A 13,218-nucleotide genomic window follows, 5' to 3' on the forward strand; every position below is an offset into this window, starting at 1 on the left:
CAAAATATTTTATTTTATTTATAAGAAAGTTAATTAAAAATAATAATTAGGTTTTTTTATTTTCAATTAAAAGTTCTTTATTTTTAAAAATTTTATTTTAAAAAATTGATTTATTAGTTTTTATTGAAAAACACGTTGTTTTCAAAAAAAAAAGTAGTGATATTGGCGAGAAATGAAATTTTAGCCTTTCACGACTCAAAAAACGCGATTTCCAAGCGGTATCCTTGGAAACGGCGAAAAGTTGAAGAGGGCAGCACTAACATACACTGAAAATTTAGTATGCTATATATATCGGTAGTCCCCACCATCGACCCTCGCCGCATCTAGTATATTTATCTAAGGTATAATATAATAAATTAACAACTTGGACTGCGTCTAAAGGCGCACTCACAGCTAGTAGGCAGTATACAAATTTGAATTTACTGTCTCTTTCACTCTAATTGACTTTCTCTCTTACTCCAATTGCTGCCTGCACAGGCAGGCAGAGCTGTGAGTGCTCCATAAGAGCCTTTCTATTCGAAGCAAATCACTGATCTCTATATATAACTGGATGGGCGACTGTAGGGGAGACTGGAGCGAAAAGTTAAATTTTGCATAAATGATTTTTTTAGACAATATAATCCGCTTAGATGCAAATATTTATATATCAATATTGCAGGGCAACTTGTCCTCTACAATTTTCAATAAAAAAGTTTCTGATATTTTCGCATAAAATACATGTTTTGTTCTTTTTTGAAAATTTTGTTTTTTTTAACTTTTCGCCCCAGGCTGGGGCGAAAAGTTAAATGGCTGGGGCAAAATGTTAAATTCTATTTTTAGCCTACTAAAACTATTTTCTGATAGGTGTTAAGTAGTAGGTAAGTTAAAGTATACGTAAACAAGTAATTTAGTAAATAAAAGATCTTTGTTTATTTAACAAAAGCTTTAGAATAGTTGTAAAGTTAAAAAATTGAAATTTCAAAAAAAAAAAAAATTTTTTGTTTATTTCACGTAAACGGTCTTGTTTTTTGACAGAGTACTTGCCTAATGTCAAATAAATCATTTTTAAACAAATAAACCCAAAAAAAACGAAAAATAAAAAAAAAAATTTTTAATAACATGTAAAAATACATTTAACTTTTCGCCCCAGGGTGCGTTTTTGGCTTTAACAACAAATTTAGAAAATCTGACTAAAGATATTTAGCAAATACCTTTAGTTATCTCTTCAGGGGGCCCAAATAATGAAGTAAAAAAATCGCATTGAGAATAAATGCAAAAAATATACTTAAAAGTTGATATTTTCTTTTACGAAAAAATTTTCAAAAGTAGGGTGAAAAAAAATTTAAATATGGACACCACAAAAATTAGCAGAATGTCACATAACTCTGGACATTTATTTAAGGTGATAACACCCTTCTATTATTAAAATTGCAATGCTCTAACTATTTCCGTTCGAAAGATAATGAATTTTAACTGTTTTCACAATTTAACTTTTCGCCCCAGTCTCCCCTATATCTAAAACTGCAAAATATTAGAAGACCGGAAACGCCACATTTTAGATGCCCACTTTTACACAAATGGCGGAAATTTTTAAATATAAAAGTGAGATTGATATACGTTTTGCTGTATAGAAAAGTACTTAACTGATTAGCAAATTTTTTAAATTTAATAATTAATTAACCGTCAATTACTTTCTTAATTAAATAATTTATTATTCACTTATTTTAATTTAAAAACTGATTAATTAATATAGTAACAGAACTTTTAGTATTCAAACATTATATAAACTCAAATATTATTGAAATAATATTTTTATTTTTAAATAATAATTGATTCAAAACAATATTTTTTTAATTTGGTAAGGAAACTAAAATTATTCAGCATTACACTATTATGTGTTTAACAATACGCAAAAGTGTGTAAAATATTGTACGCAAAAAGGAAACAAAATATAACCTAAAAATATACACTTCAATAATATGTATTTACTGTTTAAATATGTACTTTCATGTGAAAAGAAACACCCTTTGCTTCTTTTTTTCCACAATATAAACAAATTAACACCTTGTCTGTGTTTTATATCACAAAAGTTAAATTAAAATTATTAAAGCACTTGAGATGTCAAAACATTGGAAACACACACACACACTATATCAAAAGCACACTCACACGGCAACTCACACAATCAAAGTCGCTCTACTTCCGTTCTGAAAAATTTCTACCGAAATTCGTGAGCGTGACGTCACAGGCTGCATGCACAAAGAGGCAGGAATCAGAGCTATGAAAACACCATAAGACCTTCTTTTTGTAAAGGCGTCTCCAACTCTATATTTTAATTTCTTTGTGGTTGTCAGGTTGTGAGAGTCGTTGTTGAATTTGAATTTCTGACAGTTAAAACCTTTTCTATTGTTTACAAGTTGATTAGTGTATTTTAAAATGTGTATATTGTGAAAATCCGGATTTATTTTTAAAAGCTTGTGAAAAAAGAAAGATATTTGCACTCGTAATATTGATCTGTAAATTGGCGGGATACATTATACCATCTCTTGTATGTATCTACATGCACTGTTATTCTATTGCCATGAAAGCATGAAAGTTTGGTTTAAAGTTTATTTATAATGACTGATTTGGGACTAATAAATACGTGCAACTGAAAGCACGTTATTCTCATAAAATGGAAAAAATGACAATGTAATATAATATAATTCTTGTATTACGACTATAAATTTATAAAAAAAAAATCTAATTTGGAAACAAAACAATGTAAGTAACTCAGTTTAATAATTTTAACTATTTAAAGTGTTTTGTATTCTATAAAATGATTTCTTGTCAAAGAAAAACTTTAGATTTCTAACATTTTTGTTTATTCAAAATTCTTTATGTCAATATACCGAATTTTGATTGTTTTGAATTTCCATTATCTGTACGTTTGTTTGTTCCTTTTATTCAATAACAAAATTATTTCATAATGCTAATTTCAATTCTTTTTTTCTCCTACTTTGAAGGATCGAAATAACTATTTTTTCTATTTTTTTCATCGAAAAATTAAAGTTTATAGGTTAGGTCAATTGAAGTGTTTTTAAATCTTTTAAATACTCTATAAGCTGATTATAATATTTTAATAATTACACAAAATTTATTATTAAAAAAATTCGAAGAAATTAAATTTATCGCATTTTTTGATTTTTAAATATATTAATAACTTTGCAATATTTGATCTTGTGATAAGTTCTCCAATAAGTAAATCTGTTCTCTAGAACCTTTAACTTTTTAATAAGAAAATTTTTTTTATTTCTTTTTAGCACAGTATTGAAACTCTGTCTACATAAACTTTAAGAACCAAGCTTTTAAATTCAGCAAGTGGACAAATAAAACAAATCGCCTTCAAAAAGTTATAAATTATTATTATACAAATTACAAAATTTTTTATTTTCAAATATGAATTTTTAACTAAACTGAGATTCAAATTAAAAAAAATCAAATATTAACTAATATACTAATTAATTATTCTTGTTTATTAATTTCAAAAATTCAATTATTTTTAAACAAAATTTTTATAAAATTTCACTAACAAATACAATTATTTTCTAAAACTTTAATAAATCCTTTGAAACAATTCAATTATTTTTTTAAATAGTAAAATCTTTGCAAAAATTCAATTATTTAAAAAAAAATTCCACGAAAGAATTCAATTATTTTCTAAAATTTTAATAAATTTTTCGAAACAATTCAATTATATTTATAAATAGTGAAATTCTTTGAAAAACTTAAATTATATTTCTAAATAGTAAAATTAATTGTAAAAATTCAATAATTTTATAAAAAAATCAATTATTTTCTAAAATTTTATTAAAAATTACATAAAATGTATTAATTCATTTTATTTGTTTATACAGGATCCCAATAAAACCTCTTGAAAATGGATCCAGACGATCTTCGGTAAGAATTTAAACTTAATTACAATATTGATGTGTTTCAAGTCCGCAACGTTTTCAGAAGCGAAAGAAAAAGAAGAAAACATGTATTATTTTTTAGTTTTAACTTTTAATTATTTATAGATAATTATCCTTCAAGAAAATGTTAATTTCTTCAAACTTTAAAATGAGTTAATTTTTTAAAAAAGTTTTATTATTTTAATTTGTTTTAAAAAAATCGCTTTTTATTATTCAATTAAATTTTCGCAAAGTATTTTTTTCGAAAATTCTGAAAAATAAGATTCTTGAAATTTTTCAATTTTATTGTTTCAAGTTAATTGAATTTTTATAAACGAATAATTGAAATTTCTTTGCATTCTATTAAAAGTAATTAAATTCTTTTAAAGAATTTTATTTAAATTTTTCGAAAATAATCAAGGGAAGTTAGTCACCGTAATTATAATTTTATTTTTTTAAATTTCTTCGCAATATATTAAATTATTTTCATAAATAGTAAAACTCTATCCAAAATTTCAATTATTTTTAATACAATTTTAATCAAATTCCTCAAAAAATGTAATTATTCTTAAAAATTTTCTTAAAATTCATCGAAAGAATTCAATTATTTCTAGAAACTGTAAAAAAATTCTTCTCAAGAATTCAATTATTTTCGTAAATAGCAAAATTCTTCAGATTTATTAAATTCTTTTGAATATTATTTAAAAAAAAAATTCTTCACAAGAATTCAATTATTTTCATAAATTTTCAAAAAATTCTAAAAAACAATTCAATTATTTTCAAAAGTAATAAAATTCTTCGCAAAAATTCAATTATTTTCAAAAATTTTAATAAAATTCTACACAAACATTTAATTATTTTCGTAAATAATATTTTTTGGAAGGATTCAATTACTTTTATATAAATAGTAAAATTCTTTACAAAAATTCAATTGGTACCAATACATTTTAATAAAATTGAACTAATCAAATTTTCCATTATAATTATAAACAGACAAGATTATTTTTAAAAATTGAAAAAATTCTTTGTTTAATTCAATTATTTTCTAATTTTTTAATTAAAATTAATAAAAAAAACAGTATTATTTTCAAAAAATTTAAAGAAACTCGTCAAAAGAATTTAATTATTCATAAAAACTAGAATAAAAATTTTTGAAGCCATTTATAGATTTATTTATGTTTGAAATCAAAGAAATTTAAATTTGATGAGAAAAAAGAACCGGAAAAAATTAGGACAAAGCCGGAAAAAACCAGAAATTTTGTTGAACGAAATTAGTAGACACCCTGCAATTGTAAATTTCGTTAAATTTTATCACAATTTTTAAAAAATAATCATATTTCAATTATTTTGCTTTAAAAATACTGTCACTTTTTATAAAATCGGTTTTTGTTATTTATTGATTTGATTGATTCTCATAGCAATGTAAATATATCGACTGTTTCATCGGTTTTTTATATTTAATTTTCTTTAGATTCTCAAAATCCCAAAACAGCGTCAACCATTTCAGTCAATTGTCGAGAAACCAAGTCTTCCTGAAGAAACGACAACAAACAATATCAAAAGGCGCGTCAGTTTCGCAGAAAAGAAGCGTGTAAAGTACGTATTAAAACAAAAATTTGTTTACACGTTCATTGTAAAGCAACTATTTTAATATTTCTGTCTTTTCTTTTTCAAAAGAGAATTTTGCGACTCTTTCGATCAAGGAATAGGGTGGGACAATACTTATGAGGAAAGTGATTCAAGCAATCAGAGGCATCTTCGTTCTTTTAGCACAGATCAGGTCACAATCACGGAATCACAATCCATTCATCAGTCTTCAGTCCTATCATTAGATAAAGAGAATCAAGTCGTCAATTTTTGCACATTTGAAGAAAAACACTGTGAAGTAAATTTCGATTCAACTGCGAAGTGTTCTCAAAGTTCGTTAGACGATAAATCCCAAAATGAAGTTTCAATAATAAGTTTGATAAGTGCAATGCAAGCAAATAAGGATAATTTAATTAACGCTAACGCCAGTGCAATGCAACAAGAAATTAGAAATGTTAGTTCTTCGCAAATTGTCTTTCAAGAAACGATTTGCGACAATGAAACAATGACCTTTACGAAAGCTTTGCCAAGCGTTTCACAGAATGATAAAGAAAATATCTACGTTCACTCTCAGGAATCGAATAAAATTCAAGATTTGTCGATGGAATTCACTGAAGCGGTTCCGAATTGTATTCTTGTAAATCAGGCGGACAGTGAAGAGAGTAGTATGGACCTGACATTGGCGGTTGATGGAAATAACGAAACGCTTTTAAACGACATGTCGATGGAGATGACAACAGCGATTCCTTTAAAACCATTGAGATTTTTAGATGTGTCCATGGAAATTACTTCAGCAATTCCTTGCATGCCAATTGTCGAAGAAAATCGTTTGCTGAAGCTCGCGCCTGGCGAGGATGATAATTGTTCAAAGAGTGTTCAACAAACGGCTCCGAATAAAACTCTGTCTCAAGATTTGTCCATGGAATTTACTAACGTGGTGCCTAGAAGTCTTGGGGAACTTTATTCCGAGAAAGGACCACCGAATAAAACTCTGTCTCAAAATATGTCCATGGAATTTACTGAGGCGGTTCCTAGAAGTCTTGGCAATTATAATTCCGGAAGTAAAACTCTCTCTCAAAACGAATCTATGGAATTTACCAACGTCGTTGCCCATTGTTCCAGAAATGTTCAACCGATTGTGGCTAATAAAACTCTGTCTCAAAATGTGTCCATGGAATTTACTGAGGCGGTTCCTAGAATTCATGGCCATCATTTTTCTGGAAATGGACCGCAGAATAAAACTTTGTCTCAAAATGTGTCCATGGAATTCACTGGAGTTGTTCCAAAAACCATTGACCATTGCTCGATAAATTTTCAATCGGTAGTTCCAAATAAAACCCTTTGCTCTCAAAACGAATCCATGGAATTCACTAATGTCATTCTGCAGAAAAATGAAAATAATCCTTCGGTATCTGAACCTAATCCAAAAAATTATCAAGTTCATGTGAGTTTACCGATAACGTCAAAACAACCGAATGTTCCAAATTTACCCCAAGTGGAACTAAATAACAGCAACTCTATGGAAACTATCGCTGCACCAATAAACGATTCTCCCGGCAAGTTAAAATCAACTGATCCTAATCAACTTTCAGAAAATGAAAATAGTTTCGACGCCATCGAGGAGACGGGTTTACTAACGAGCAAACGAAGAAGATTATCGAATTTGAATCCAATCGAGTGTACATTAAATTTAAGGAGTGAATCTATTTTGAAAAATGGTAGTCAACAGAATTTTGGACAAACGCTTCGACAAAGTGAAAATAATGTAAATCCAGAAATAACGGAACCTATATTTCATCACGATAATTCAATGACAGTGAATATGACTTCGAATATTCTTCAAATTAATGATGAGGAAATTAGGAATTTTCAAGAAGAAACATTCAATATCAAGGAGAGAGTTTCTCAAGTTTGTGTTCCTGCTGTAAATTCCGATTCCTTTTTAAATGCATCAGAAACCGAAATTCTAGAAAAGCTTAAAGAGGATAAAACAATTTCTCAAGTTTGTGTTCGTGATGTAATCTCCGATTCATTTTTAAATACATCAGAAATCAAAATTCTCGAACAACAAAAAGAGGATAAAGGAATTTCTCAAGTTTCCATTCTTGTTGTAAGTTCCGACTCTTTTTCAAATTCGTCAGATATCGAAGCTCTTGAAAAGCGTCAGGATGAAAGAATTTCTCAAATTTCTATTCCTGCTTTAGATTCCGATTCGTTTTTAAATGCGTCCGAAACCGAAGCTCTTGAAAAGCGCCAGGAGGATAAAAAAAGAAGTTCTCAAGTTTGCTCTCCTGATTTAAATTCCGATTCCTGGGAATCAGAAACCGAAAGAATGAAAAAGCGAAAAAAGAATGAATTTCAAGATGCTTCGAAAAGTATTTCTCAAGTTTGTGTCCCAGCCTTAAATTCCGAATCCATCTTAAATGCGTCAGAAACCGAAGCAGAAAAGCGTAAAGAAGATACAGCAGAAAGTGAAAATACCCAACCGACGATTTCACCAAATCCGGAGAATTCAAACAAAACAATTCCGATTCATGGTAACCGAAAAGAATTAAGAATCGAAAACGAATTATTAGAACACGAAGAACCACCTTCATTCATGTACTTCGATATGACTAATCAAATTGAAAATTCCGGGCAAGAAGTTCAGGGTAACGTTGAATTGGACCCATCGAAAAGTGCATTGAACACAAAAAGAAAAGCACCCGACGACAATGTGCCGAAAACTACAACAAATGATGCGAAACGATCGGAGCAAATCATTGAATTGATAAAGTGCAGAAGAACATTTGTTATCAATAATAGTAAGGACAATCAATCGCAAAGTTTTGAGAGAAATATTCAAAAAATGAACAACTGCAGAAGAACATTTGTTCTGAGTACAGAAGGTGGGAGTCAATGTGAAAGTTTAGTACGAGTAATGGAAGATGCAAGGGAACTTATATCGAAAGCAGAGACTGTATCCGTTAAAATGAATACAATAAATCAGAAAATTGAGTCAGTGTTTAAAACATTGAAGAAAATAAGGATACCAGAAAAAAATGTATATCATAGAAATACACAAATTGGAAATGAAAATTCAAAAAGTATTCAAAGTGGCGAAGGAAATTCTGTACAAGATGTAGTTAAGGAAAGTGGTAATGATGTTATTCGAATTACTGATCCTTCCGATTTCGATGAACCTTTCTATACATTTATGGAAAACATCAGGACTTATAGCAAGAGGTAAATTTAAATTTGTTTTTTAATTATCTATTTAAATCCAAATGTCCCTTTTAGTTCTTATACGTTAATTTTTACAAAAATATTTGAATTTGCAGTGAAACGAGCATTTAAAAGTAATCAGTCCAAATATGCAGTCAGGCTTCACAGTCTGTCCCCTATTTCCCTAAAAGTCCCCTTTTTTTAATTTTGGCCCCTAAATATACCCTATTTTGAAAATTTCCCCTAAATTTCCCCTACTTTTTTCTTTGATCAAATTGAAATTGAATTCTTGAAATTTATGATCGATGAAATTTTTCATGAAATTTATAAAATTTGTAAGATTAGTATTTTGGTGAAGTCAAGTCTGAATTCTGTTTAGAAGTTGGTTGTTTTTTTAATATTATTTAATTATTACAAAAGTTTAATGCAATTATCTTGATAAATAACAAAATTCTTTACAGAAATTCAATAATTTTTAGGAATTTTAATAAAATTCTTTACAAAATGCAATTATTTTCATAAATTACAATATTCATCCTAAGAATTCAATTATTTTCAAAAGTAATAGAATTCTTCGAAGAAATCTAATTATTTTTAAAATTTTTCACGAATATCTCGTGAAGAATTCAATTATCTTTACAAATAGCAAAATTTTTTGCCAAAAATTCAATTATTTAGAAAAATTTATAAAAATCTTTGCAAAAGTTCAATTACTTTTAAAAGTTTTTTGCAATTCAATAATTTTCAATATTTATTATTTTCATAAAATTTATCAACAGATTTAATTGTAGAAAAAACTTCTTGATACAATTCTACGAAAAGATTCAATTATTTTCATAAATAATAAAATTTCATTTACGAATTCAATTATTTTCATCGCAGAATTTCAAATATTTTTAATGAAATTTTAAATAAATTTCTTAAAAAATGCAATTATTATTAAAAATTTTTTTAAAACTTGTGGAAAGAATTCGATTTTAAGAAACATTCAATTATTCAATAAAACAATAAAATTCGTTGCAATAATTTAAATATTGTCATAAATAGCATTTAATTCGTCGCAGAAAATCAATTGTTTAATAAAATTTTTAAGTTATTTTGCAAAAGAATTCAATTAGCTTGATAAAAAAAAAATCGCTTAAATTCTTCCCATAAAATCAATTATTCTAAGGAATTTTAATAAAATTTTTTTCCAAAATTCAATTATTTTGATAAATATCAAAATTCATCACAAGAATTCAATTCTTTTGAAAAGTAATTAAATACTTTGCAGAAATTAAATTATTGTCAAAATTTTTTTAAAAATTCTTCTCAAGAAGTCAATTATTTTCAAAAATTTTAATAAAATTCTTCTCATGAATTTAATTGTTTTCAAAAATTATTATTTTAATTCTTGTCAAGAATTTAATTATTTTTAAAAATTTTAATAAAATTCTTCAAAAAGTTTTCAATTATTTTTACAAATTGATATAAAATTCTTTAATGTAATAAATTTCATTAAAATTTCAATTAAATTTCTTAAAAGAAATTAAATATTTTCAAAAGTTGTTAATACAATTCTTCGTAAAAATTAAATTTTAAGAAATATTCAATATTATTTATTTTTGTATTAAAAGAATTGATTTCTAGAAAATGTTAATTGAATTGAAATGATACAAATAATTTTGAAGAAATTATAGTAACAATATTCTTGTAATAATAAAATAATGATTTTGTCAGAACATCTCAAAATTTTGTTTTTTGAAAAAATGTAATTAGAATGTTCTGAAGATAATTGAATTCTCGTAAATAATTTTAAAAAATTGAAACATCTGCAAATTTTGACAAATTTTATTGAAATAAATTTTATGACTTTTTACTTTTTTCCTTTTAATAATTATTTTGAAATATAATCCTATATTTTTGAAGAATTCTAACTGAAAATTTGATTAGGATACATAATTATTTATTTTATTTTTCATGTATAGATTTCAGGAGAATAGTGTTTTAAGCGAAAAACTCGACAAAAAATTTATAATTTTTCTTTGTTTTAGGAATGATTGTATATGGAATTTACGATCTTTAAATAAAGAAATGTTGACTGTTAATTACATTTCAAAATCTTTTGTGGTTGTTATCAAATTAAATCAACCAAGCAATAATACGTTTCAAGATATCCGAAGTATTCAAATCGATTCTTTAATTTCAGGTAAACTATTATAAAATTACTATTTACATAAACTTTACGTTATTTGTATTAGAAACTTAAAAATATTAACTTCTTTTTTATTTTTTTTTTTTTTGAAAGCTCATTGTTATCCAATTTTCAAACTTCACATAATTTATTAGAAAAAATGTTAGCTTTTCAATGAAAATAGTAAAAAAAAAAAATAAAACAATTTTTAAAAAAAAAAGGAATTTAATTGAAAAAAGGGAGTTCACTTTTCACTGAGAAAAGCACCCTTCTATATTAAATGCAAAAATAATCAGTGTTTGTAGTGCTAAATATTTTGTAAATTTAAAAATCATTATTTTTGTAGATACATCGAATGATTTATTGCAAATGGTTCATGACTTAATAATAAAAAAATTACGTCCAGATGTCTTACTGGAGTCACATAAACTGTATAATGATGTCATTCCATTGTTAGAGGAAATTGCAAAGGAAGTAAAGTTGGCTCTGGATTTCATGTCCGAATTAGAGAAACTAAAAAATTTTCATTTAATGGAGGTTAATGTTAAACGGTAAATATGTTTCAAAAATCGCCATTGCATTCGATATAAGAAATGTTAATTTTTTCAATAAATATAAATACTCATTGAAAATATTTATTTTGCAGAATATCATTTTTGACACGGACTAAAAGAATGATAATAATATTAAAAGTGTCATTAAATATAAAACCATTTGATGAAATCGATGTAGATGATGTTGAAGTTGATTGCCTTCTGGGTAATATAAAGTGAGTAAATATATTTTTAAAAATTACATTATTGAAAATATTACAGTTTGTTAAGGGCATCCGGGAAATAATACTGGTTTCGTGATAGACGTCTCATTTAAAAAGAAAAGAATATTTTGAGTCGGGATTTTTTGGTAAATATAGAGAAATGCTCTGGGACCAGCGGTCCTCTCGGAATTTAGAGAAATTTTGATAAATAATTATTGAAAAAAATTGTTGAAATATACGGAAAAAAGGGTTTTGAACGGTTCAGTATAGACGTCTCATTTTGAGAGGATAAAGTATTTCGGGTTAATATTTGGAGGGGTGATAGAGGAAGACTCTCCGAGGAGCGGCCCTCTCCGTTTTTGCAATAATTTTGCGAGGAAATTATTTTATTAACGATTGAAAGTGGAGTAATTTGAGGTTAATACATTTCCCTCAGTTCAACTCGCGACCACTTCCGAGAATTGGCGCCACCTCCTTGACTACTGACACATAGATCCACTTGTCTGTGTGTTCGCCGCCATATTGCCTCTCACTTTCGCCAAAAATCCAACTTTTGTAATTTCGTTTTTCAATATTTATTTCAAAAATTACTTGCAAATTTCGAGAATATTCTTTATCATCATGAATTCCCCTAATTATCATGATAAATCCGAACTAAATATCTCTAATTATTTAGGAGTGAGACGACACGCGGGAAAACACTTTTTGGGCTCGATTTTTCCCGGATGCCCTTAACCGAAAAGTAAAACCTTCAATATCAGTTCATTTATTTAGCAAGAAAAATTATTATTATGGCATAAAGAATTAGCAAATAAATTTTCAATCTAACAAATTTAGAATTTTTATCACTGCTAATTAGAATTTGCACGAATTGTAATTTATTTTAATTATTATAATTATATTATATTATACAAAACTGTTAATATTCTAATAAAAATTTATCTTTACAGTGAAAGTGTAGTAAAGCAATTAATAGTAAATGTAAAAAAGGATCACAAATTTTTAAGAAGATTTATTAATGATGTAAAGGATTATGTGGAAATAATAGAGGAATTTGAAGAAAAATAAAAATTCGACATTAGTGTAAACTAAATTAGAAAGATGAAAAAACAATTACTTTAAATTAGTAAAAAATTTATACATAAGTGTACCTTATGCGACTCAGACAAGTAATATTTTTTGTACAATTAATAGAGTGTCAGTAAAATAAAGTAATGTTTCAAGTATTTACTTTTCGTTCTACGAGTTTAAAGATATGATTTTTTACTTATTATAATACGAACATTTTTTTTTTACAAAACACAATAAATTCTATTTTATTTTTTTAAAGAATAAAAATACTTTTTTAAAATTCTTGTCATGTGTTTCTTAACAAATTCCCTATCACATGAATATAAAATTAGCAAAAAAAAACAATTTTTCAAGTATTTCGTTAGAAGACGTAGACATCAGTGGTTTACATTAATAGTAAATCCCCTTTGTATATTTTTCATATTTTTATTCCAAAAGTTACAAACATAACCTAAAATTTTTTGCTTCTTAGACCTACCTTTCTTCGGAGAGCGTCACAAATATATTTTTATTTT

At 26.4% G+C, this 13,218-nt stretch overlaps 1 protein-coding gene across 1 annotated transcript; it reads left to right on the forward strand.

Annotated features, from left to right (window-relative positions):
* Positions 1-2,221: 2,221 nt before the first annotated feature.
* Positions 2,222-12,858, forward strand: LOC122501501. The gene is made up of 8 exons (XM_043611019.1): positions 2,222-2,742; positions 3,876-3,918; positions 5,383-5,507; positions 5,589-8,723; positions 10,736-10,890; positions 11,222-11,426; positions 11,522-11,644; positions 12,583-12,858. Coding segments are annotated over exons 1-8 (3,906 nt in total). The 5' UTR covers positions 2,222-2,740; the 3' UTR covers positions 12,701-12,858.
* Positions 12,859-13,218: the final 360 nt, after the last annotated feature.

This window comes from Leptopilina heterotoma, unplaced genomic scaffold, assembly GCF_015476425.1.
Source record: "Leptopilina heterotoma isolate Lh14 unplaced genomic scaffold, ASM1547642v1 Lhet_21, whole genome shotgun sequence".
Taxonomy (NCBI): Eukaryota; Metazoa; Arthropoda; class Insecta; order Hymenoptera; family Figitidae; genus Leptopilina; species Leptopilina heterotoma.

Bases quoted from the DNA above. Each gene is read 5' to 3' on its own strand.
- LOC122501501 (XM_043611019.1), top strand. The intron at 5,508-5,588 runs GTACGTATTAAA...CTTTTTCAAAAG, and splicing joins GCAGAAAAGAAGCGTGTAAA to AGAATTTTGCGACTCTTTCG. The intron at 11,427-11,521 runs GTAAATATGTTT...TTTATTTTGCAG, and splicing joins ATGGAGGTTAATGTTAAACG to AATATCATTTTTGACACGGA.